General features: G+C 41.5%; 1 protein-coding gene across 1 annotated transcript in view; it reads left to right on the top strand.

The window, feature by feature from the left end:
* The window catches only part of LOC126109730 (uncharacterized), a 247814-nt gene that overhangs the window by 180645 nt on the left and 41112 nt on the right, over positions 1-26057 (top strand). The window contains exon 4 of the mRNA XM_049914781.1: positions 2523-2596. Within this exon, the coding sequence (XP_049770738.1) occupies positions 2523-2596 (74 nt within the window). The remainder of the gene's footprint in view (positions 1-2522; positions 2597-26057) is intronic.

Genomic DNA, 26057 nt, shown 5'->3' with positions numbered 1-26057 from the left:
CCCTCTTCAGGAACCACATGTTTGTCTGGCCTCTCAACAGATACCCCTCCGTTGTGGTTGCACCTACGGTACGGCCATCTGTATCGCTGAGGCACGCAAGCCTCCCCACCAGCGGCAAGGTCCATGGTTATAATGCGTTAAAACCCCAGTGCCAACCGCAGAAGCTGGTGTTGTGATACGCTAACCTACGTGATTTGTGTTGTTCTAGTTGATGTGCAATGAGAACACAGCCCAGGTAAACAACGTAGGACAGTTATACTGAAAAGTCCATAAACCCAAATACCAGCCCTTTGGAGGAAACTTAATCACTACAGCAGCTTTTGAATGTTCGTGATTAGTCCAAAAGTAGACCGTAATGATAAAACAGTCAAAGTTTTGTATTCACTCGGGAGCAGAACAAATAACGTAGTCAAGATGATAAACACTTGCCAAATTTAAACGTGTTTTTCCAAAAACGGTGTTGTGCGGCATGGTTTTCGTAGCGCACGCTACCATTTTCATTATATTTTAATGATTTTCGTCATCCTTAAAGCAAATTGAATTCCCTTCAGTTCGTTGTAGCCAATTTGTTTTTTTTTTCCATGATGATATTTAGTATTTTTTCGGCCAAGAAAGAGAGGTCCAAAACTTGGCAAGCTTTTCCAAATATCTATAATTTCGCCAAAACAATTTTTTTTTGCAAATCACTACGATGGACTACAGCTGCATCTGTAAGGGTCAGGGTGATATGTTAATTTCATGTTTCAGATATCCACAACCGGAGTTACAGCAACAAACCGCTGATGTACCTCCTTTCAGTGCTGCCTCGGGAAAATCCCAATCACACACCGAAGACATTAATATTTTTCAGTTTCAAAACACCAATAAAAACTTCAGTGTATGCTTTATTCATTTCAGCAAACCCCATTTGTCTACTGTATTCCAGTACGGAGGAGAAAACCTGAATTTGAGCAATATTTTGTCCGGAAACCTGTCGTTCCCTTTTAAGAAAACGCAAAATGCGGAACTATACCAATACACCTTACAGCATTGTGTACGGCGTACGATGATGGTTCGTATCAACATCACAATGCACCCTGTGATGCAAGGCTTTCTGATAACAAGGTTCCTGAAGTGGACTGGAGCGTCCAGAGTCGCGACCTGAACCCAATGGAACACCTGTGGGTTGGGTTCGCCCCAGACACCTGATTTAATGTTTTACCAGCACAGTTGAAGCTGTCATAAAGGTCATAAATATGTGACTGGATACTTTTGAGCAGACGGTTTAAGGAATGACCTAAAACGAACATGCTAACACTGCCTCTAAAAAAATTACAGAACGTAAATTGTCATGACCTGCCCCAATCTCTCTACGCGTTCCACATCAGTTTGTGGCGTTCGCTGTGTTATTCAGTGGTTTGGTATTTAACTAATTTGTAAATGAAAATCTTATTTTATTACATTGAGTAATTACTAAATAATTTTTCTCCCGGCTAAAGATTTGGTCAAGTTGCTAAAGAACTCCAAATTAACGTTGTGTTAATGTGTTGTCTGTAAGTTGTGTAAGTGTCACTAAATCACAGTTCATACAACAGATTCTATACAACTATTGATTATGATGGAAAGTTATCTTCAGCAAAATGATCATTAAAACCACCGAATATCAGCCGCGCACAACACTGACGTATGTTACCTGAAACAATATTCTTCGCAACTCGTGGGTAATTAATTTCGGCTCCATACATCTGCTAGAAAAGTTTGTTATAAGGATCGTGCTATGAGCACTGTTTTTAAAGAACCAATCTGATTCGAATTATTTTCATTAACATGAGTTCGGGACCATCGGTGCACGTTTATTTTTACACATTTTTATTACCTTCGGCATTTATGTCTGTAGAGTTGCATAATTTGAATTTGCCGCTGAGATAATTGTTAAGATGGCGGCAGACAATTGATAGACTTTCTATTCTTAGAGTAAATAAGATAAGTATTTGAAATGCTTATTAAACTTTACTTTCGTATTGTGCACTATTTAGACTTCATGAAGCAAACATTTGATTTTTTTCTAAGGAAAACACAGACAAAAAAGCGATACAAATCGCTATCATCAATGGCTGCGCTCCTTGCAGCGGAAAGAAACAATTAACACAGATAATGCTTACTGAGAGAGGAATTAAAGTTACAAATAATTATTCACTCATATTTATAATAATAATGAACTCTATTCTCAAGTAATAATAAACAAATAATTACAGTTTCTAAACAGACCTCAGTTTGATATGCGTCCGCAACCTACAAAAGCCAACCAACAAAAGATAAAAACAAAGGAAGACAAACGCAGATCACACTATTTTTTTATATGTCGAATAGATAATGTTTATAACTGTTACAGGTACAATTTCCTCTCGTCGCACTGTAGCTAAAATTTATCTCGTGGATGTCACAAGTTCCACTGAAACTGGAATGGTCCAGGTAGCATGTCAGCAAACAACCTGAATAAGCGACTGTGTGCCGCGCAACACTCTTGTTTTGTTTTGTTCCAGACAACATGGTAGCCGAGAGGCGGAGATTGCAGGCGGAGGAGGAGCGGAGGCAGAAACAACTGGAGACACAGCTGGTGAGTTCTGGAGAAACGTGCTGGAGGACGTCCGGGAAGGAGCGCGCGAAGCAAAACTGGGGGCCTTTCTGATGGACAGAGGTCAGTTAGATCTAGGAAAGGCAGGGGCACCATCGTGTGATTACAGTGAATTGAAAAACGACGAGAATACAACTTGGAGAGTCACGTCGTACCATTGGTTACTTAAAGGGTTTCGATAGAGTGAGCGGAAGCAAGCTTTGGAACACCATGGGAAAACGAGGGTTATCGAGATGCTTAATACGATAAATGAACATTTTGTATCGGTACACACAAGTTATAATAAAAACAGGGGCAAAGAAGACAGTAGCAATAGAGATCAGCCGGCCGGAGTGGGCGAGCGGTTCTAGGCGCTACAGTCTGGAACCGCGCGACCGCTACGGTCGCAGGTTCGAATCCTTCCTCGGGCATGGATGTGTGTGATGTCCTTAGGTTTAAGTAGTTCTAAGTTCTAGGGGACTGATGACCACAGAAGTTAAGTCCCATAGTGCTCAGAGCCATTTGAACCATTTTTGAATAGAGATCAACATAGGAATGCGACAAGGGTGTAGCCTCCTACACACTATATTCTGTACGCAATGAGACGAAAGTGTTAGACAGTGGAAGCTGAGAGTTAAGCTGTACGCCAACTTAATGCCAGAACACACACACACACACACACACACACACACACACAAGATATGCTGCTGTTTGTCGATGAGCAAATAATTAAGAAGACAGGACATGATCTTCAGGTTGCAATACATCACCTGAATCACCTAGGTACGAACTATCACCTTAAATCTCAGTAAAAAACTTAAGTAGCAGTTTTCAAAGGGAAATTTCCAGCTCGCTCCAGTATAGTACTAGCTGAAAAATCGGAAATAAGTGTCACATTTTCAGTTGTTAGGCTGCAACATTGTACAGGAACATGAAAACAACATCACTAGGAAATTAACCAATTGTAAGTTTCAAAAGGTTCTTGCCACAGTCACATGAGAGGTTCGCGAGACTGGAAAGAACACAAGGATAAAATTTTACAAAGTAATGGCTGTCTCATTTTTTTCTGTGCATGAAAAGAAATATCCTGACTTACTCAGCACACCATGGAGAAGAAATAAAAACTTGGAGGTTCGCCGATGACATTGTAATTCTGCCAGAGACAGCAAAGGACCTGGTAGAGCAGCTGAACGGAATGGATAGTGTCTTGAAAGGAGGATATAAGATGAACATCAACAAAAGCAAAACAAGGATAATGGAATGTAGTCGAATTAAATCGGGTAATGCTGCGGGAATTACATTCGGAAATGAGACGCTTAAAGTAGTAAAGGAGTTTTGCTATTTCGGGAGCAAAATAACTGATGATTGTCGAAGTAGAGAGGATATAAAATGTAGACTGGCAATGGCGAGGAAAGCGTTTCTAAGAAGAGAAGTTTCTTAACATCGAGTATAGATTTAAGTGCCAGGAAGCCGTTTCTGAAAGTATTTGTATGGATTGTATCCATGTATGGAAGTGAAACATGGACGATAAATTGTTTGGACAAGAAGAGAATAGAAGCTTTCGAAATGTGGTGCTACAGAAGAATGGTGAAGATTAGATGGGTAGATCACATAACTAATGAAGAGGTATTGAATAGAATTGGGGAGAAGAGGAGTTTGTGGCATAACTTGACTAGAAGAAGGGATCGGTTGGTAGGACATGTTCTGAGGCATCAAGGGATCACCAATTTAGTATTGGAGGGCAGCGTGGAGGGTAAAAATCGTAGAGGGAGACCGAGATGAATACACTAAGCCGATTAAGAAGGATGTAGGCTGCAGCAAGTACTAGGAGTTGAAGAAGCTTGCACAGGATAGAGTAGCGTGGAGAGCTGCATCAAACCAGTCTCACGACTGAAGACCACAACAACACAACATGGCTATCTCATTTTTTTTCTATGCATGAAAAGAAATATCTGACTTACTCAGCATACCTCATCCAAACCCGCTGACGATAGAAACTTGAAATTTGGAGAGGATGTTGATCTTCTACTGTAGGTATTCTTTAAGAAGTTATTTTTCGAAACTCCACGACAAAATGGGAGAAATAGGGGACGAAAAGTTTTTTGAAAATATGTCGCTATTAAAGCACTTTCGAAGCTAGAACTACGTAAATTGGTATTTGGTTTTGTCGATCAGAAATAAAAACAAATACGTGTTTCAGCATTTTTGGACGTAGAGGGCCAAAAGTTTAACGAAAATATTTCATTATGAAATCATTTTCAAAGCTAAATTTATGAAAATTTGTATTTTTCAGCGCATGAGGGGTTACAATAGGGGACGTAAATTCTATCAAAATATTTCATTACATTAAAACATTTTTACAGTTAAATCTATGAAAACTGGTATTTGAATTCTCTGTTGCACATAAAGATGTGTTGGGGGATAAATGTTTCTATGGAAATATGACCCGAAAAACTCAAAAGGTAGACCTAACAAAAACCTTCGACTCCAGCTACCAGAATCGTTTTTTGGTTAGAAATGCATTCGGAAGAGACCATGCTTATAAGGCCTTAACTGGTGTGAAAAGTTTGGAAACTGTTGCAATTTATGAACTACATCAAAAAAGCAATTTAACTCTGATAATGACAAATCGACTTTGTCAGAATTGCATATAAAAAGAAATGGATCTTCAATATATTAATTTTTCAGTGCTTATAATATATGTTCATAAAATTATAGTGTTGTAATAGTACGCAAAAGCGTGCAAAGCAGTCGGCGCTAAGCTAGTTCTAACATGTGGGACAGCATCTTGGACATTAACTAAGAACAATAAAAGCAGAACACATCTCTCTCCCGTTATTCCAAGTTCTCCTTCAGCTCTCACAGAATTACACTGACGAGAGTAGAAAACTTGTTATTGTTAAAAATACTATTTTTTGCCTTGGCTATGCAAATATATAGCGATTCTCTAATATTACATCGATCATACACTGCAGCCAAAATGTTATTAATAAATTTTGGTTTACGTAAGATTTAGTACTAATGGCAGACTTTACCTGTATCTTTGTAAAAATAAATAGTACGTATTTATTGCTTGGACTGTTTACTTTCGTCATTCAAAATTTTTTTGGCTGTTCATGTCAGTTTATATAAAATCAGTTCTTCAGAGATATTCATTGATATATTTGTGCCCTTTTTTTTAGTATATTTCTCCAGCATATTTTTAACTGCTCCTATATATTAAAAAAATCTTGTGACTCCATTTTATTATACTCTTCACTAGTAATGCCATACAATGCGTAACACATTATCACACAACACAAACACAACACCACACTGTACAATCATGCTTTAGAGTATTCTACACATGGCAAATACACTTAAGGCACAAAACTCACACAATGTACACGAAAAAACAAAACTCTTACCGAATAGGTGGCTGAAGCTATTCCTCAATACTTCCTAGCGAACAATGCTACACATCAACATCCACATCTGCAGTCCACTGACCACGTTACGATGTGCGGTAGGTGGAGCTACTGATACCGACATTAATGTAGTGCTTTGAATGGCAAAAATAGCTTGAAAAATAAAACTTTATAGTTCAGTAGGTGACAACAGACGAACTGATTTACACTACTGGCCATTAAAATTTCTACACCAAGAAAATGACGTGCTACAGACGCGAAATTTAACCGACAGGAAGAAGATGCTGTGATATGCGAATGATTAGCTTTTCTGAGCATTCACACAAGGTTGGCGACGGTGGCGACACCTACAACGTGCTGACATGAGGAAAGTTTCCAACCGATTTCTCATACACAAGCAGCAGTTGACCGGCATTGCCTGGTGAAACATTGTTGTGATGCCTCGTGTAAGGAGGAGAAATGCGAACCATCACGTTTCCGACTTTGATAAAGGTCGGATTGTAGCCTATCGCGATTGCGGTTTATCGTATCGCGACATTGCTGCTCGCGTTGGTCGAGATGCAATGACTGTCAGCAGAATATGGAATCGGTGGGTTCAGGAGGGTAACACGGAACGCCGTGCTGGATCCCAACGGCCTCGTGTCCCTAGCAGTCGAGATGACAGGCATCTTATCCGCATGGCTGTAACGGATCGTGCAGCCTCGTCTCGATCCCAGAGTCAACAGACGGGGACGTTTGCAAGACAACAACCATCTGGACGAACAGTTCGACGACGTTTGCAGCAGCATGGACTATCAGCTCGGAGACCGTGGCTGCGGTTACCCTAGACGCTGCATCACAAACAGGAGCGCCTGCGATGGTGTACTGAATGACAAATGCACGAATGGCAAAACGTCATTTTTTCGGATGAATCCAGGTTCTGTTTACAGCATCATGATGGTCGCATCCGTGTTTGTCGACATCGCGGTGAACACACATTGGAAGCGTGTATTCGTCATCGCCACACTGGCGTATCACCCGGCGTGATGGTATGGGGTGCCATTGGTTACACGTCTCGGTCACCTCTTGCTCCCATTGACGGCACTTTGAACAGTGGACGTTACATTTCAGATGTGTTACGACCCGTGGCTCTACACTTCATTCCATCCGTGCGAAACCCTACATTTCAGCAGGTTAATGCATGACAGCATGTTGCAGGTCCTGTACGGGCCTTTCTCGATACAGAAAATGTTCGACCACTGCCCTGGCCAGTACATTCTCCAGATCTCTCACCAATTGAAAACGTCTGGTCAATGGTGGCCGAGCATTTGGCTCGTCACAATACGCCAGTCACTACTCTTGATGAACTGTGGTATCGTGTTGAAGCTGCATGGGCAGCTGTACCTGTACACGCCATCCAAGCTCTGTTTGACTCAATGCCCAGGCGTATCCAGGCCGTTATTACGGCCAGAGGTGGTTGTTCTGGGTACTGCTTCCTCAGGATCTATGCACCCAAATTGCGTGAAAATGTAATCACATGTCAGTTCTAGTACAATATACTTGTCCAATGAATACCCGTTTATCATCTGCATTTCTTCTTGGTGTAGCTACACTCCTGGAAATGGAAAAAAGAACACATTGACACCGGTGTGTCAGACCCACCATACTTGCTCCGGACACTGCGAGAGGGCTGTACAAGCAATGATCACACGCACGGCACAGCGGACACACCAGGAACCGCGGTGTTGGCCGTCGAATGGCGCTAGCTGCGCAGCATTTGTGCACCGCCGCCGTCAGTGTCAGCCAGTTTGCCGTGGCATACGGAGCTCCATCGCAGTCTTTAACACTGGTAGCATGCCGCGACAGCGTGGACGTGAACCGTATGTGCAGTTGACGGACTTTGAGCGAGGGCGTATAGTGGGCATGCGGGAGGCCGGGTGGACGTACCGCCGAATTGCACAACACGTGGGGCATGAGGTCTCCACAGTACATCGATGTTGTCGCCAGTGGTCGGCGGAAGGTGCACGTGCCCGTCGACCTGGGACCGGACCGCAGCGACGCACGGATGCACGCCAAGACCGTAGGATCCTACGCAGTGCCGTAGGGGACCGCACCGCCACTTCCCAGCAAATTAGGGACACTGTTGCTCCTGGGGTATCGGCGAGGACCATTCGCAACCGTCTCCATGAAGCTGGGCTACGGTCCCGCACTCCGTTAGGCCGTCTTCCGCTCACGCCCCAACATCGTGCAACCCGCCTCCAGTGGTGTCGGGACAGGCGTGAATGGAGGGACGAATGGAGACGTGTCGTCTTCAGCGATGAGAGTCGCTTCTGCCTTGGTGCCAATGATGGTCGTATGCGTGTTTGGCGCCGTGCAGGTGAGCGCCACAATCAGGACTGCATACGACCGAGGCACACAGGGCCAACACCCGGCATCATGGTGTGGGGAGCGATCTCCTACACTGGCCGTACACCACTGGTGATCGTCGAGGGGACACTGAATAGTGCACGGTACATCCAAACCGTCATCGAACCCATCGTTCTACCATTCCTAGACCGGCAAGGGAACTTGCTGTTCCAACAGGACAATGCAAGTCCGCATGTATCCCGTGTCACCCAACGTGCTCTAGAATGTGTAAGTCAACTACCCTGGCCAGCAAGATCTCCGGAACTGTCCCCCATTGAGCATGTTTGGGACTGGATGAAGCGTCGTCTCACGCGGTCTGCACGTCCAGCACGAACGCTGGTCCAACTGAGGCGCCAGGTGGAAATGGCATGGCAAGCCGATCCACAGGACTACATCCAGCATCTCTACGATCGTCTCCATGGGAGAATAGCAGCCTGCATTGCTGCGAAAGGTGGATATACACTGTACTAGTGCCGACATTGTGCATGCTCTGTTGCCTTTGTCTTTGTGCCTGTGGTTCTGTCAGTGTGATCATGTGATGTATCTGACCCCAGGAATGTGTCAAAAAAGTTTCCCCTTCCTGGGACAATGAATTCACGGTGTTCTTATTTCAATTTCCAGGAGTGTATTTTAATGGCGAGTAGTGTAGTTCAGTAGATGACAATAGACGAACTGATTTAGTATCTCACAGCATTTGATACATCTAGAATAATACATTTCTATTTCCTTTAACAGTGTACAGTAAATAAATATCAACAACGCAGGTGAGATGAGCGACAGCTTCTCCTGCTGTCTGGCTATTGGTTTTCCACTAATCAGACACGTCACAAGGGCAGTATATGACACCGATCTCCACTGCTCTCACATTACTTAAAAATAATATGTAATTCACGTGATATCATGCAGCTCTGCAGGGATGCAGTGTGCCAAAGAATTTGGTGGCTCAGGATGGTATGGCCTACCTGGCACCTGGATGTTATTTGGTGGAAGTGCTTCCTGCCACTGTCTCCAGGCTGGGCAGTGCGGTACCCTCACACAGTGGCATTTCTCTGCAATCCTTACTAGAGGGAATTATGGACTTCTCCTCCCCCTTCAGGTTTCTTTCTGTTCACACGATTTATTGGTCAGTGGCCATGCATCACGTTTCCTGTATTATTTCCAGCAAGGTATCTCGTGTTGGCAGGTTAGCAAACAATGACGAAACACCATGTACCATATGTAAGTGGAAACTTAAGGTATGTACTCTGTGACTGTCCATCAGTGTATTACACACAGTTCTCACAAGGGAATCTCCCCATCGCACCCCCCTCAGATGCAGTTATAAGTTGGCACAGTGGATAGGCCTTGAAAAGCTGAACACAGATCACTCGAGTAAACAGGAAGAAGTTGTGTGGAACTATGAAAAAAATAAGCAAAATATACAAACTGAGTAGTTCATGTGTAAGATAGGCAACATCAAGGATAATGTGAGCTCAAAAGCGCCGTGGTCCCGTGGTTAGCGTGAGCAACTGCGGACAGAGAAGTCCTTGGTTCAAGTCTTCCCTCGAGTAAAAAGCTTCATTTTTTTTATTTTCAGACAATTATTTTGTGAAGCTGCACAGGTACACAGAGCAGTATTGTTTACGTGATCGTGTGTCAATTATCAAAGTTCAGGCACTCACACATAATCAACTTCGCTCTCCAAAATTCCAGGACATGTTCACATTTGCTTGGACATATGCATGATTTGATGGTCTACACACGGAAAAATTTGAAAACGTTAAAAACACATGTTTTGTATGTTTTCATCACTTTTTTGGGAGTGATTATCACATCCATAAGAAAACCTAAATCGGGCAAGGCAGCAGAATCTTTTTACCCATTCGCCAAGTGTACAAGTTAGGTGGGTCGACAACATATTGTTGTCATGTGACGCACATGCTGTCACCAGTGTCGTATACAAAATATCAGACGTGTTTTCCTGTGGAGGAATCGGTTGACCTATGACCTTGCGATCAAATGTTTTCTGGGTTGGGTTGGGTTGTTTGGGGGAAGAGACCAAACTGCGAGTTCATCGGTCTCCTCGGATTAGGGAAGGATGGGGAAGGACGTCGGCCGTGCCCTTTCAAAGGAACCATCCCGGCATTTGCCTGGAACGATTTAGGAAAATCATGGAAAACCTAAATCAGGATGGCCGGACGCGGGATTGAACCGTCGTCCTCCCGAATGCGAGTCCAGCGTCTAACCAATGCGCCACCTCGCTCGCTCCAAAAGGTTTTCTGTTCACATTGGAGAGGCACGTCCTTTCGTCTGCTAATCGCACGGTTTTGCGGTGCGGTCGCAAAACACAGACACTAAATTTATTACAGTGAACAGAGACGTCAGTGAACGAACGGACAGATCATAACTTTGCGAAAATAAAGAAATTAAACTTTTCACTCGAGGGAAGACGTGAACCAAGGATCTCTCCTTCCGCAGCTGCTCACGCTAACCACGGGACCACGGCGCTCCCAAGCTTACATTCTCCTTGATGTTGCCTATCTTGCGCATGGACTACTCAGTTTGTATATTTTGCTTATTTTTTTCATAGTTCCACACAACTTCTTCCTGTTTTCTCGATTGATCTGTGTTCAGTTTTTCAAGGGCTATCCACTGTGCCAACTTATAACTAAATCTGAGGGAGGTGCGATGGGGAGGTTCCCTTGTCAGTGTCACTGTATGGAATTTCTGAGTGGCTAAGCCGTGTTCCAACAGCAGACTGCTGCTAGAGTTAGAGGACATTTGATGGAGGTAAGACTCGTGGTGGGTGTTGTGGACAGCTGCTGCTGGAGCCGCCATGGGGGCGGCCCGGCCCCGGAGGCGCCCTCTGGAGGCACCCGCGCACCGTGGGGCTGCGCTTCCTCTACTCGCTGGTTGGTGTCGGTAAGGCTCTGCGGACCACCCCTGCACCCGCCACAGCCAGCCAGCACACAGCGCCACGCCTGGCACCGCATGCGGCTGAGTAGCGCTTGCCCGGCGTCACCGGACTCTGATCCAGTGCCGAGTAGTGTGACAATATCGGTTCTGACCTGAAGTATCCCAGAATTCCACGGTTCCTCCCATGTGCTGACTCTGACCCAGTGCTGAGTAGTAGGGCAACAGCTGTTCTAACCAACAGTGTTCTGGGGTACTGGTAATGCGCTGCACATCTTGGAAGAACACTAGCAACAGCTCTCCCCCAATCCTTGAGCAGCTGACAATGGGGTGTTATGGAATGGTCTGCCTCCTTCAATTTTCTTTCTACTTACAGGATTTGTTGGTCGGTGCCCAAGCATCAGTTTCCTAGTGCATTATGAGACAATAATGAAGAGAGTATTTCCAAAGTGACTTTTCTCCGAGAAAATAAAATTTGAAGAAATATATTTTAAATAAGATACTTAACTTTCGTTCCTGAGGCCTAGTTTTTTGTACATAGCTCCAATCTCATTTTCTAAATGTAGATATATGAAAAGAGAAACCCTAAGCGCTAGGTAATGTGTAGGTAACAGACTTCAGGTTTTGACGGTATGTCACTTTGCCACAAAATCACTGACCGTTTCTGTATACTGCCATAAAAACATGTTTAATTTTTATTTGTTAAATCAAAAAATCAAATACCATTTACACCATCTCCAGCACTATTTAAATTACAAGATTTACAAAAAATACTTGTTAAGTTGGAAACATAAAAAAAGTGGTTAACTGTAATCAAAGCATTAATAAATCATTATCTCCTAGGAACAGCATTCACTTGGACTGAAAAGAATACATTTTATTATACAGGGTGAGTCACCTAACGTTACCGCTGGATATATTTCGTAAACCACATCAAATACTGACGAACCGATTCCACAGACCGAACGTGAGGAGATGGGCTAGTGTAATTGTTTAATACAAACCATACAAAAATGCACGGAAGTATGTTTTTTAACACAAACCTTTGTTTTTTTAAATGGAACCACATTAGTTTTGTTAGCACATCTGAACATATAAACAAATACGTAATCAGTACCGTTTGTTGCATTGTAAAATGTTAATTACATCCGGAGATATTGTAACCTAAAGTTGATGCTTGAAACCTCTGACGTTCAGTTGCGTGTTGTAACAAACACGGGCCACGGTTGGCGAGCAGCATCTGCAGGGACATGTTTACGATGACGACCGTGTTTACGAGTGTGGCTGTAGTGCACTGTTGTGGTTTGGTCTAGCTGTCGCAGTGCCCGCATGTAGCACTTGCTGCTATTGTTATTCTGCATTCCTCTCTGCACGCAGACCAACTGTAGTACACCATGTTACCAGACGTCTGTGATAGTGTAGCGTTGTAGGAACTGTGACCATGGTGTATTCGAACTCTGAAAAGGCGGAGATGATACTCATCTATGGCCAGTGTCGACGAAATGCAGCTGAAGCCTGCAGGGTGTATGCAGAACGGTACCCGGACAGAGAGCATCGAACGTGCCGCACATTGCAAAACATCTACCGCCAACTGTATGCAACAGGTATGGTCGTAGCACGCAAATGGGTCCGTAACAGGCCCGTCACAGGAGAAGCGGGTGCAGTTGGTGTGTTAGCTGCTGTTGCCATGAACCCACACATGAGTACACGGGACATTGCGAGAGCCGGTGGACTGAGTCAAAGTAGTGTCATGCGCATACTGCATCGTCACCGCTTTCACCCGTTTCATGTGTCGCTACATCAGCAATTACATGGTGATGACTTTAATCATCGAGTGCAATTCTGTCTATGGGCATTAACAGAGAATGTGTTGCAGTTCTACCTGTTTACCGATGAAGCGGGTTTCACAAACCACGGGGCAGTGAATCTACGGAACATGCATTACTGGTCCGTGGACAATCCTCGCTGGCTCAGACAGGTAGAGCGACAGCGACCATGGACGGTACATGTATCCTGCGGAATCATTGGCGACCACCTCATTGGTCCTCGCTTAATTGCAGGGGCCCAAACAGCTGCAACATACATCGCGTTTCTACAGAATGATCTACCAACATTGCTCGAAAATGTCCCACTGGAAACGCGTCGACGTATGTGGTATCAGCATGATGGTGCACTTGCACATTCCGCAATTAACACTAGGCTGACCCTTGACAGGATGTTCGACAGGCGTTTCATAGGACGTGGAGGACGCATAATTTGGCCAGCCCGTTCTCCTGATCTTACACCTCTGGACTTCTTTCTGTGGGGTACGCTAAAGGAGAATGTGTACCGTGATGTGCCTACAACCCCAGAGGATATGAAACAACGTATTGTGGCAGCCTGCGGCGACATTACATTATGGTACAATATCTCCGGATGTAATTAACATTTTACAATGCAACAAACGGCACTGATTACATATTTGTTTATATGTTCAGATGTGCTAACAAAACTAACGGGGTTCCATTTAAAATAATCGTAGGTTTGTGTTTAAAAACATACTTCTGTGCATTTTTTTATGGTTTGTATTAACCAATTACACTAGCCCCTCTCCTCATGTTCGGTCTGTGGAATCGATTCGTCAGTATTTGATGTGGTTTACGAAATATATCCAGCGGTAATGTTAGGTGACTCACCCTGTATACTGACATAGCATGCCAATCAGATATATCTAATTCACTTAAAACCTGAATCACAAAATGCAACTAGTCCTGCCTAAGTTTTCTGTTGAAACCTCTATATCAGCTGCAAGGCAAGACCATTTTTGTCTTGTTTTAACATTGTAGCCTCATATATTACCAGTAAATCAGAATAACATCCTTTGCAAATGTCTGACTCCCAGCTCACACCCATCATTCTCAATTGTCAATTGTTTGTATTTTCTGTACGGAAATGTGTCAGCATGGATGTAGATACATAAAGAAAATTTCTGATACCATTTAGCTGGCTGTTGTGGCCGAGCGGTTCTAGGCACTTCAGTCCAGAACTGCGCGACCTCTATGGTCGCAGATTCGAATCCTGCGTTGGGCATGGATGTGTGTGATGCCCTTAGGTTAGCTAGGTTTAAGTACCACTTTTTCTGATACTGTTTCCAAGAGATTAAATGCTACACTGAAAAGAAAAAAGCAATTAGCATGGTGGGAAAAAGTGCTGAAAATGTTATGGAGCTACATACTGAATACTGGTCTGATTGTGAGATGGAATACATCAGTTTGAAAAGAAGCTCTTCATTATTCAAAAAAAAAAATTGAAGTTTAGATTTCTGAGCACTCTTAAGTACAAATCATTTTTGGTTTATTAAGTAATTTACCAGTGGTCAATGAGTAGTATAACAGGAACATAACTGTAAAGCTGCTGGTTCAAATCTTGCTGGTAGCAAATGGAAATGTTTTTTTCTGAATCATAATTTTTCAATAAAAACAGAACCATTTTGTTTTTAAGTACTATATTCACACAAAAATGTGAGAGTTCACAGTAAATTAAAACTTGGTAAAAAATCCAAAACGTCAAGCAGAAAATAAAAAACTTCTTATTCTAGAGATTGAACAGTATTATTTTTGAGGATAACTTTGTTTACTTAATAAAAAGGAATTTTGCATGTCTGTATCAAACTGTACTCATAATTTATTTTCAACAACCAGTAATTAAGAAAAAAATACATTGTTTTTTATTAAAAATTATGAACATTTTTTTGTTAATCAACATTGAGAGTTGCTAATAAGTAAGGAATTTAAATGATGGTAAAAAATGGTTGATACTAGGGAGATTCAAACCAGCGATTCAGACTACACACTCAGCTACCATGGATGTATCAGTAATCTCCAAATGTTTTGTGCTTAACAGTGCAATGTAATCTGGTGTTCAAAGGAGTCTTTTTGTGAATTGCATTGTATTGGCTTAGGAAATTGATATTCAAGCAATGACCTTTAAATTATAGAAGTGTGAAGAAAATCGAAGGATGTCAGCAAACCTTAACGGGCCATATCCAGTCCCCAACCACCACAATTTAAACAAGCCAGTCCTGCTCATCCTCTCTAACCTCAGACCTAAGCAATTTACCTTCCGCTTAGAAGGATACATGCTGTGAACTGGAACCCCTTCATAAGTTATTACAGTTAGCAATAGTTTTGATCAGACTCAGTACCTTAAAAGTGCTGCACCCTAATACACTCAAGCAGACCATACCTGCATGTGCACAATTTAAAAAACTAAAACTCTGTCATGAAGTTTACACAAAATTATGCATTTTAGAAACTGCAACACAATGAATAAATCGTCATGAGAGAGAGAATACAAATGTCTAGTATATGCATAAACAAGTTATTTGAAATTTGCAACTGAACTGCTCAACTGTAACGAATGTCATTTGAAACTATTTATATCATTGCTCAATACCATACCTTGGTAGATCGTTCAACCAGTCTCAAATCCATCACAGACCATATTTGTTGTTTTAGTGATGTGTCTGAGAAACTAATAAGGTGAGAAATAAATATTTATTTTCTGTTCTGTTAAGCATGGGAATGGATTTAACATTTATACACTTCTTTTAGTTAGTGGGACGACCAATATTGGTAAACAATTTGTCATTATTTATTTTACACAGTACAAAATGAGGAAACATAAGGTAGCAAAGATGGCAATGTATCTTCTCGAAAGCAGATTGATCAAATGATTCTGATACATTGTTCTTGACAGTGTAGTTTCCCATTGATACAAAAACATCAACTCATACCACAAAACAGAATAAATGAGTGACTAAGAAATATTGTCTATGACATTATGGGACAAATTGCTACATATTAGTATAGGAAATAAATTTCCTGTGTGTTCATATGCCCATGATCATTGTGAATATCTTGTGAATGACACCATCTAGGTAGCTTAATATGCCTTTACTTATAATGTCGGTTTGTATACTGTCATTATCGGATCAAAGCTTAGAACTTGTCAGACAATGTTTAGTGTCAATGTCAATTAAGAGCCATATGTAATTGGCACCCTAATGTTGCCTGAGAATTTATTTAAGTTATGCAGAAGAATTAAGTACAACACTATAAAGTGAAACAGTGTATCATCTGAAGATGTATTTCAAACAGCCTGTCTTTTTGTAGGTCTGAATGTCTTTCAGAACACCCATGGTATTTTTGGTTGTGCGTCATGTGCTTAACAGACATTTGTATTTTATGTGATGTTCTTTTCTGATGATGAGTCAGTGTGTTGTAGTTTCCATTTCTATCAGATTTGTAAAAGGCCTATCGGTCAAAAAAAAAAACACAGAAATAATTGTTACCATGCCTATAAACATTCAATAAACACATTTGCACATGCTTTAAAGCCACTGCAAAAAAACACCATCACATACTGACAAGGCCCTAATTCTTTCCCTGTTCGATTTTAAAAGGTTAGTTAATCATATACTGATTATGGAATTGAGTACATACGGAAGAGGCACTGAACAATGATGGATTCTCGGTTTAAGTTACAGTTAAATGATTGAAGCAATATTTTGTTGGAAGTAACTAATTTGAAAGAATGAAACCGGTTTGCCTAGGACAGTGAATACTGGGACAGTAGTTGAACGGAATTGATCAAAATAGGCAGGCATAAACACATCTTTATTAGAAGAAAATGTGTGATAGGCGAAGGTTAGTGATGACAAAATAAATTTACGAGTGTTCACAAGAAGAAGTGTATAGGGTTAAGGGTAATAAAGAACTATGTTTGAATTTAGACAGTCAGAATGCTGGAAAATGTCTGTAGCGCACGAATTTGTCACAGTTTGTACTTATAAAGTTATTGGATCTTATAGCCATTTTAATAAGGGAAATGGTCAACTCTATATATGAATTATTCAGTTATCTGTTAGAAAAAAAGAAATGCCATTCTTCTCACAATGATGAAAGGAAGTTTAACATTTTTCTTTAATATGTGTGAACACCAAGTTACCTTGTGTAACTTTCACAATCATGATATAAAGTATATAGAAGAAGTAGTCAAGTAATAATTGCAGAAAACAATTTACTGTTCTTCAAACAATGTTATAAAGCATTTATAATCTCCATTATTATAATTTTCTTCCAATTTTGTGTGCAAACAGTAAGAAAACGCGTAAGTTCTTTCTCTTGGAATTCCTTTATGTATTAGCTGATCAATAACACAGCAAGTGAGTAAATACGACAGAAATTATTAAAGGGTACTACAACGTGAGAATGTCATCAACAAAATGTAAAACAGTTTTGTTGGGTTCTTTTTTGCATTGTACATTTCATTCTAATGTGTAATAGAAGAATATTATTATTGAAGTAAATATGCTCACATGCTCACCCTACGCACTTGCTGCTCTGATGGAATAAAATGCATACTAAATTCATCACTAATAAAAATGAAAAAATATATCCTAGAAAACTAGCTAAATAATTTATGCTCTCTGTTATCACTTAAATTATATCATACTGTGATTAAAAATCAATTTTAAATTCGTTCACTTATTTCACAAACATCGAATAGTCCTATACATGTCTGATCACATTTTTTACTTGTATGTGTCAGTCAGTAAGGCGTATTATTTTGAAATATTTACGTATTTCATCCAGTTGTGTACTTAAAAGTAATGGCATTGGTTGTAAACAGAATATCAAGTAGTAGTTCTACAAAGGAAGTATATCTTTCAAATTTGAAAATAATAATAAGAAGAAGTCTACTAATATTTTTGATAACATTTTGTTTATAATAATAAATACAGTAATTTTTATAGTAATGGAAAATACCTGAAACATCAATGTTTTATGCATAATAGAACACATTATGAGATATAGTAGTTGCCAGAGATATTTCTGGTACACTTCGTATTTCATGAGAATATTATGTTACTAAGAATGAATTCACTTCGTTTTAGCCGAGCACTGCAATGTTGATTATATGTGACCAGTCAAAATTTGGTGGCAAAGTGGGACTTAAACCCAAATCCCTGTCTTTGACTTGCACACAGTTTTAAATTATCATGTAACGGATGGGTACAATATTAATGTGCAGCTACTCATGGAGTTTCAATGTGGGTTGTAATTGTCATATGACAGCGAGACTTGGAAGATATGTCAATGCACTGATGCGGAACCGAATTATGTTGCCAGCATATTTTGTATTCGTGATGTCAATTCCATTTGTTTCTCAAGTGTTGCCTGCAGCCTACACTGTCTTGTCGTTCAGCATAGTTCATTTAATATTGTATCACGTTTGTGATAATCTTTACTTTTGATCTCAAAACGTGGCTTAGGTTTTTATTGTTCAATTGAAACACTCGTGTCTTCACTGCTCCAGGTTCCCAGAGTTCAAACTCCTTTCTCTTCGGAATCACTTTGTTGGCACATCGCAAGGCAGCTGTGAAACGCGCAGCTGCAGATGCTTCCACTGTTCGAAGGCACACGTGAGAGGGAACGCTTCGTCTTGTGCTGCCAGCATTCATGTCGCGTTGTATGTGCTTTCTCACATGTGTAATGGGCAGTCAAATGAAAACAGGAGATATAGAAAAAAGTGAGAAAACGGTTTATTATTTCAAAAGCTATATCTGTTAATACATGTATCCCACGGTGAGACAAGGCGGTCAGTGACCTCATGGAAAATGACTGCATCTGCCTACGGAATCGTGGTTGTACCCGGGCATGCACCTCTTCGACAGAAGCAAATTGACAGTTACGAATGTCTCTCTTCAGGACTCCGAAAATGTGGAAATCATATGGGGAGAGATCGGGACTGTACGGAGGGTGTGTAAGGACTTCCCAGCGAAACTTCTGCAGCGTAGTTCAAACTAGTGCTGGTTCTTAAATGTCGATATATCGATATATCCCATAAACATATCGATATATGGCGGCAACATTTCCCCGTAAGCGTATCGATATCGAAATGGCAATATCGAATGTCGATATTTTTATTTCATATTATATTTTTTCGCAATTTTCGACAAATATTTGAATATGTTCGCTTGAAATTGAATTTTACTTTCACTACTTTTTGAGCTTTAATCACGTCCAGTCTTTCTGTTTGACTGTGGGAAGCGCGTTTAGGTGTGAAGAAATAGCACACCGGTTGCGTTAAAAAACTATTTTTGAAGCAAGTAGTGTGGTATTTCTTCACATCGGCATTGTTCAAAAATAGTTGCTGAAAATGATGAACAAAAAATGTAGATGTCAAGATTCGTCTTTGTGGTGGACGGAGACTGTGTTAGGGCGTGTGATGGCGTCATCGGCGCTCGGCGCCAGCAGCGTTTGACGTCACCACACTGACACTGCTGGACGGCTGGCGCTGGCTAAAATGGAAAAAAAAAAAAAAAAAAAAACAGGGAAGTTGACATGAAGTGTTCCAGACAAATCCGATATGTGAAGAAACCGAACGACGGAACCATCGGTCACCTTTTATTATCATTATTATTATTATTTATTTACGTGCAGTTACCATTGCCAGCAAAGTCTTTATCGCCAAGCGTGAACATGCATCCTTTTCCTTTCAATCATTACTCTAAGAGAGATAAACAGGCTGCTAGTTGTTTGCCGTACAGAATACCTAATAATAAATCAATACTTAAATATACAGGGCTATTACAAATGATTGAAGCGATTTCATAAATTCACTGTAGCTCCATTCATTGACATATGGTCACGACACACTACAGATACGTAGAAAAACTCATAAAGTTTTGTTCGACTGAAGCCGCACTTCAGGTTTCTGCCGCCAGAGCGCTCGAGTGCGCAGTGAGACAAAATGGCGACAGGAGCCGAGAAAGCGTATGTCGTGCTTGAAATGCACTCACATCAGTCAGCCATAACAGTGCAACGACACTTCAGGACGAAGTTCAACAAAGATCCACCAACTGCTAACTCCATTCGGCGATGGTATGCGCAATTTAAAGCTTCTGGATGCCTCTGTAAGGGGAAATCAACGGGTCGGCCTGCAGTGAGCGAAGAAACGGTTGAACGCGTGCGGGCAAGTTTCACGCATAATGATGTGAAAGATTCAGTGTTTAAACCTTCTCTACCAAGAAACGTGCCAGAACTGCGAGCTCGCATCAACAATGCTTTCGAACTCATTGATGGGGACATGCTGCGCCGAGTGTGGGAGGAACTTGATTATCGGCTTGATGTCTGCTGAATCACTAAAGGGGCACATATCGAACATTTGTGAATGCCTAAAAAAACTTTTTGAGTTTTAGTATGTGTGTGCAAAGCATTGTGAAAATATCTGCAATAATAAAGTTATTGTAGAGCTGTGAAATCGCTTCAATCATTTGTAATAACCCTGTACAGCTCTAAAACCGGCGGTATATTTACAAAGTGCAGTTGATATTTATTTTTGGCCGGTACGTCGATATTTTTGTCACCGATATAACTATAACTTTTCCGATATGTCCCAGGCCCGTAATGACGTTTTCTGAAAATATCTATATCGGAAACCCGATATTTTTTAAAAATGTCAATACCCTAGTCCAAACGATAGGCATACGAACTCCGGGAAAGACATGACAACCTTTTACTTTGAGTGCAAGGGCCAGCTGCCGGTTGACTTTGTGATACACGGGGCTACAGTTAATGCATAGCCGACATGGACACTTCGCAAAAACTGAGATCCATCATCACATCCAAACACGCGGGACTGTTGAGGACCCATCATTCTGTTGCAGCATAACGCCCTACCACGTGTTGCCGAGGTTCCTCGGACTGCACTACAGAAGTGCTTCGGACAAAGGAAGTTCATCTGTAACGAAACACAATTATTGCGTTGGAATTACTGTTTCGTAGTATAGATGACTTTCATATTATTTAGTAAGAGTAGATGCGTTAAGTTTGCAGATAAGTAGTAATTATCTTGCGAAGTCGGTCACAGTGTCTAGGTTGGGTCCTTTGTTCGTATACAATCTATTAAAGAAGTTTGTCTAGGTTTCTTTTAAAATGGCAAGTCGATGGAACATTGTCGTTTTTAAACGTTTTCTTCTATTTTTGCCTGTTCTTGAGGGATATGTAACAACAACACGTTCCGAATATTCAATATATCGTGCAACTTGCCTGTGCTAGAAGAAAGAAGAACATAGTCAAACTGACAGTAACGTGTACCAACTACTAAACCCACTCTTACGCTATCTTATCCAACTCTGAACCTATCTGGCGCTATTCTGATACACATGGCATCAAAAATACATTATATATGACGAGTCCAGGTTCCAGAACGGGATATAGTCCAAATAGGTATTAGTATGACTGTCTTAATTGAAACTCTTTTCCAGATTTAATTTATAAATTTTCTGAAAATATTTGAGTAAAGATTTATAAGCATAATGATCAATAACAGAAAATTGCAAATGTTGATTATACGAAAAATAGTAGCTTCCTGTTGTTTTATAAGATCAGTTTCATTATTGATCTCAAAATAAGAAAAATTAATAATGAACATAGAAATATTCTTTTCATGAAAACTGAAGCGTAGCCGTATTTTGTTTACTGCAAATTTGTTTTTAGATCATTTAAGTTGGCTATTGTGATCACTGATTTTCACGGTACAAGATCGATATTATGAAATGGATCGACATGAATAATGAAAATATATTATCAGAAAAATAGTTTTTTGGCAATCAGATATGATCAGAGATATCTACAGGTGAAAAATATATAAATTAGGTAAGAAAATTAATCGAAGTCTGACCAAAGTTTGTAGGGAATCGAACATTTCGGTTAAAATACGAAAGTTCCGAAGAGCCAAGGTTTATTACAGTAGGCAACACCAAACGTTCTTCGGAGAAGGCATAGATCGTTGTCTCTGACTGTGGGATAATTGTGTTAGTAGTTACGGTGATTAATTTTGAAATAATAAAGAGTTTCCATACTTTTCTCCCTTCTGTTTCATTTTCACTGTAATGCCTCTTATACAGTGTGGTTCAAAAGTAATTGCACACACTTCGTGGGAGCAATGTGAGTAATGTGTGGATCAAAATAAGAGTAAAATGTTGAATGAAGTTTTGCCCGCAGCTGCTTTTTTCCAATTTGTGCTGTGTAATGTCATTTGTGGTAGGCATTACATCATGGAAAAAACAGTCTAGGTCGCGACGGTACTTTATTGATATGACCTGTTTCGACCTATAATTAGGCCGTCTCCAGACAGCACCATCAGCTGAAGTTGACAATGTGTACAACTGCCAGTTGTCTGAGGTCAAGCTGAAGTTGATGATGTGTACAACAGCCAGTTGACTGAAACCAATCTGAAGTTGACGATGTGTACAACAGCCAGTTGACTCAGGTCAAGCTGAAGTTGACGATGCATACAACAGCCAGTTGGTCAAGGTGAAGTTGACGATGCATACAACAGCCAGTTGAGTGTGGTCAAGCTGAAGTTGATGATGCTGATGGTGCTGCCTGGAGATGGTATAAGTATAGACTGAAACAGGTCAATTTAATAGAGTGGCATCGCGACCTAGACTGTTTTTTCACTGATTTTATATCGATTACAAGATCACTGCTTCCTAAAATGTCACCAAAAATTCTGAATTACATCATGGGCCAGTACAGGCTTTTGGTGTGTCATGTATGCCTGCATATCGACTAATGTTGCTTTGTCGATGATGCCCCTGCACACTTCAGACGGGAGTCAAGAGAGATCTCAAAATCGCTTATTCCAGTAAGTGAACAGGTCGTGCAGGCCCAGTTTCTTGGCCTGCCAGATCTCCGGATCCTCTTCCCCTGGACTTTTACTTTTTGGGCCATCTCAGGGGCTCGTGTATGATGTTGCAATTGAGAACGTAGCACAACTACAGCAACGAACTGAAAATGGCTGTGCAGGTCTGGAGAATGAGATGAACAGAACCTGCGGCACTCCGAGAGTGGTAAGGTGTTGAGCCCGTCACTGTCCTCATCTACGAGGTGAATTCAAGTTCTAAGGCCTCCGATTTTTTTTCTCTGGACTGGAAAGAGATAGAAACATGCACATTGTTTTAAAATGAGGCCGTGTTCATTGTCAATACATCCCAGAGATGGCAGCACCATACGGCACATGGAATTTTACCGCCATCGGCGAGAATGAGAACTGTTTTAAATACTTAAAATGGCGACGTTTTCCTTACTCGAACAGCGTGCAATCATTCGTTTTCTGAATTTTCGTGGTGTGAAACCAATTTAAATTCATTGACAGTTGAAGGAGACATGTGGTGATGGAGTTATCGATGTGTCGAAAGTGCGTTCGTGGGTGCGACAGTTTAATGAAGACAGAACATCGTGTGACAACAAACTGAAACAACATTAGGCTCGCACAAGCCGGTCTGACGACACGATCGAGAAAGTGGAGAGAATTGTTTTGGGGGATAGCCGAATGACTGTTGAACAGATCGCCTCCAGAGTTGGCATTTCTGTAGGTTCTGTGCACACAATCCTGCATGACGACCTGAAAATGCGAAAAGTGTCATCCAGGTGGGTGCCACGAATGCTGACGGACGACCACACGGCTGCCCGTGTGGCATGTTGCCGAGCAATGTTGACGCGCAACGACAGCATGAACGGGACTTTCTTTTCGTCGGTTGTGACAATGTATGAGACGTGGATGCCATTTTTCAATCCAGAAACAAAGCGCCAGTCAGCTCAATGGAAGCGCATAGATTCACCGCCACCAAAAAAATTTCGGGTAACCGCCAGTGCTGAAAAAATGATGGTGTCCATGTTCTGGGACAGCGAGGGCGTATTCCTTACCCATTTCGTTCCAAAGGGCACTACGGTAACAGGTGCATCCTACGAAAATGTTTTGAAGAACAAATTCCTTCCTGCACTGCAACAAAAACGTCCGGGAAGGGCTGCTCGTGTGCTGTTTCACCAAGACAACGCACCCGCACATCGAGCTAACGTTACGCAACAGTTTCTTCGTGATAACAACTTTGAAGTGATTTCTCATGCTCCCTACTCACCTGACCTGGCTCCTAGTGACTTTTGGCTTTTTCTAACAATGAAAGACACTCTCCGTGGCCGCACATTCACCAGCCGTGCTGCTATTGCCTCAGCGACTTTCCAGTGGTCAAAACAGACTCCTAAAGAAGCCTTCGCCGCTGCGATGGAATCATGGCGTCAGCGTTGTGAAAAATGTGTACGTCTGCAGGGCGATTACGTCGAGAAGTAACGCCAGTTTCATCGATTTCGGGTGAGTAGTTAATTAGAAAAAAAATCGGAGGCCTTAGAACTTGAATGCACCTCGTACACAGACATAATTTTGAACACGTGCAGGGGTAAACGTACAGTAACTAGGTAAGTTGAATTTAGGGTCGCTTCATGTTGTTGCTTTCTGAGAAGAATTAATGTGTTGCACTTGTGATCCCTACCCTGTTGCATAACCCTGAAACAAAAGCAGTTTCAGACAAAATTTTGTTTAATGTTTGACTCTTATTTTGATCCATACATTAGACCAGGGGTTGCCATCCTGGGGGTAATTACCCCCTGAGGGGTAAAATGAAATTTTCTGAGGGGTAAAAAACTTAACGATTCGAGTCTGTTTCCGTCACGAAAAGATCATTACTGTCACAATTCTCGAACTGTCAACACAACTGGCACGGCTAAGAGTATCCTTTTTTTTCAGTTAGTTGCATCAGAGCGGTGGAGACAACAGGTTCATCACATAGTCCGTCCACTACACACATACATTGTGCTTTGTTCCGTACTTTGCTGATGATGAAAGTGAGACATATACGTAACGAATGCTAAGTATCTCCAGAAGACGTCTCCTCCAAGATTTAGATTGTATCTTGCAGTAGTCTAGAAATAGCCTCATTACTCATTTCGAAATAGATAAATGAATTATTTGTCGTCACAACACATCAGGAACTACATAAGAGCTACTATAGTGCTGTACACCGTATTATTATTATTATTATTATTATTATTATTATTATTATTGCCCGCATCTCGTGGTCGTGCGGTAGCGTTCTCGCTTTCCACGCCCGGGTTCCCGGGTTCGATTCCCGGCGGGGTCAGGGATTTTCTCTGCCTCGTGATGGCTGGGTGTTGTGTGCTGTCCTTAGGTTAGTTACGTTTAGTGGTTCTAAGTTCTAGGGGACTGATGACCGTAGCAGTTAAGTCCCATAGTGCTCAGAGCCATTTGAACCATTTTTTTATTATTACTATTTTTCTCTAAACCTTCGTCTCCATTTTTGTAAATGCCTCGTCGCTACTGCTGTGGAGGCCGAGTTGCCACTGTTGTTGCTGTAGGCCGAGTCTGTGAGTTCGTGAAACGGCTTCTAGTGCAGTACACCGCTAAGACAATTTCTCCCTGCCACTATAAGATAGCTATGCCCCAGGCTCAGGTGACAGGATAGGAGAACGAAGGTTGTACAACACTCCAACAAATTAGTAACAAAGTCATATAAATGAGTTAAAAAGGTTTACTTATCTTTGTGACTTGTTGAATAATGAAGTCTGCAACACTGTTTGTGATGTAACAAAAGAAAGGCCCTCAATGGCTTAGTGCAAATAGTCGTAGGTAAACTTCACAGTACGCAGCAAATGCAATTTACAACAACTGTCTGTTCACTTCTAAGAGTTCACTAAACGACGATCCCTGTGTAAGTCAGCCCAGGACGACGATCTACAACTGAGTGAACGAGAGCAGCTCTTCTTTCTGTAAGTGGCGGATTGTAGTCGGCCAGAAACTGGCCGAGACGAAGTCGAGATCCTCATCCTCGGCCAGAAACTCCCGTGGCGCTGGTCGAACTCGCAGAGTGGCGACCC

Source organism: Schistocerca cancellata, chromosome 12, assembly GCF_023864275.1.
Source record: "Schistocerca cancellata isolate TAMUIC-IGC-003103 chromosome 12, iqSchCanc2.1, whole genome shotgun sequence".
Classification (NCBI taxonomy): Eukaryota; Metazoa; Arthropoda; class Insecta; order Orthoptera; family Acrididae; genus Schistocerca; species Schistocerca cancellata.
Note: the sequence above shows the minus strand (reverse complement) of the source record. Positions and strands in the feature narration are given on the sequence as shown.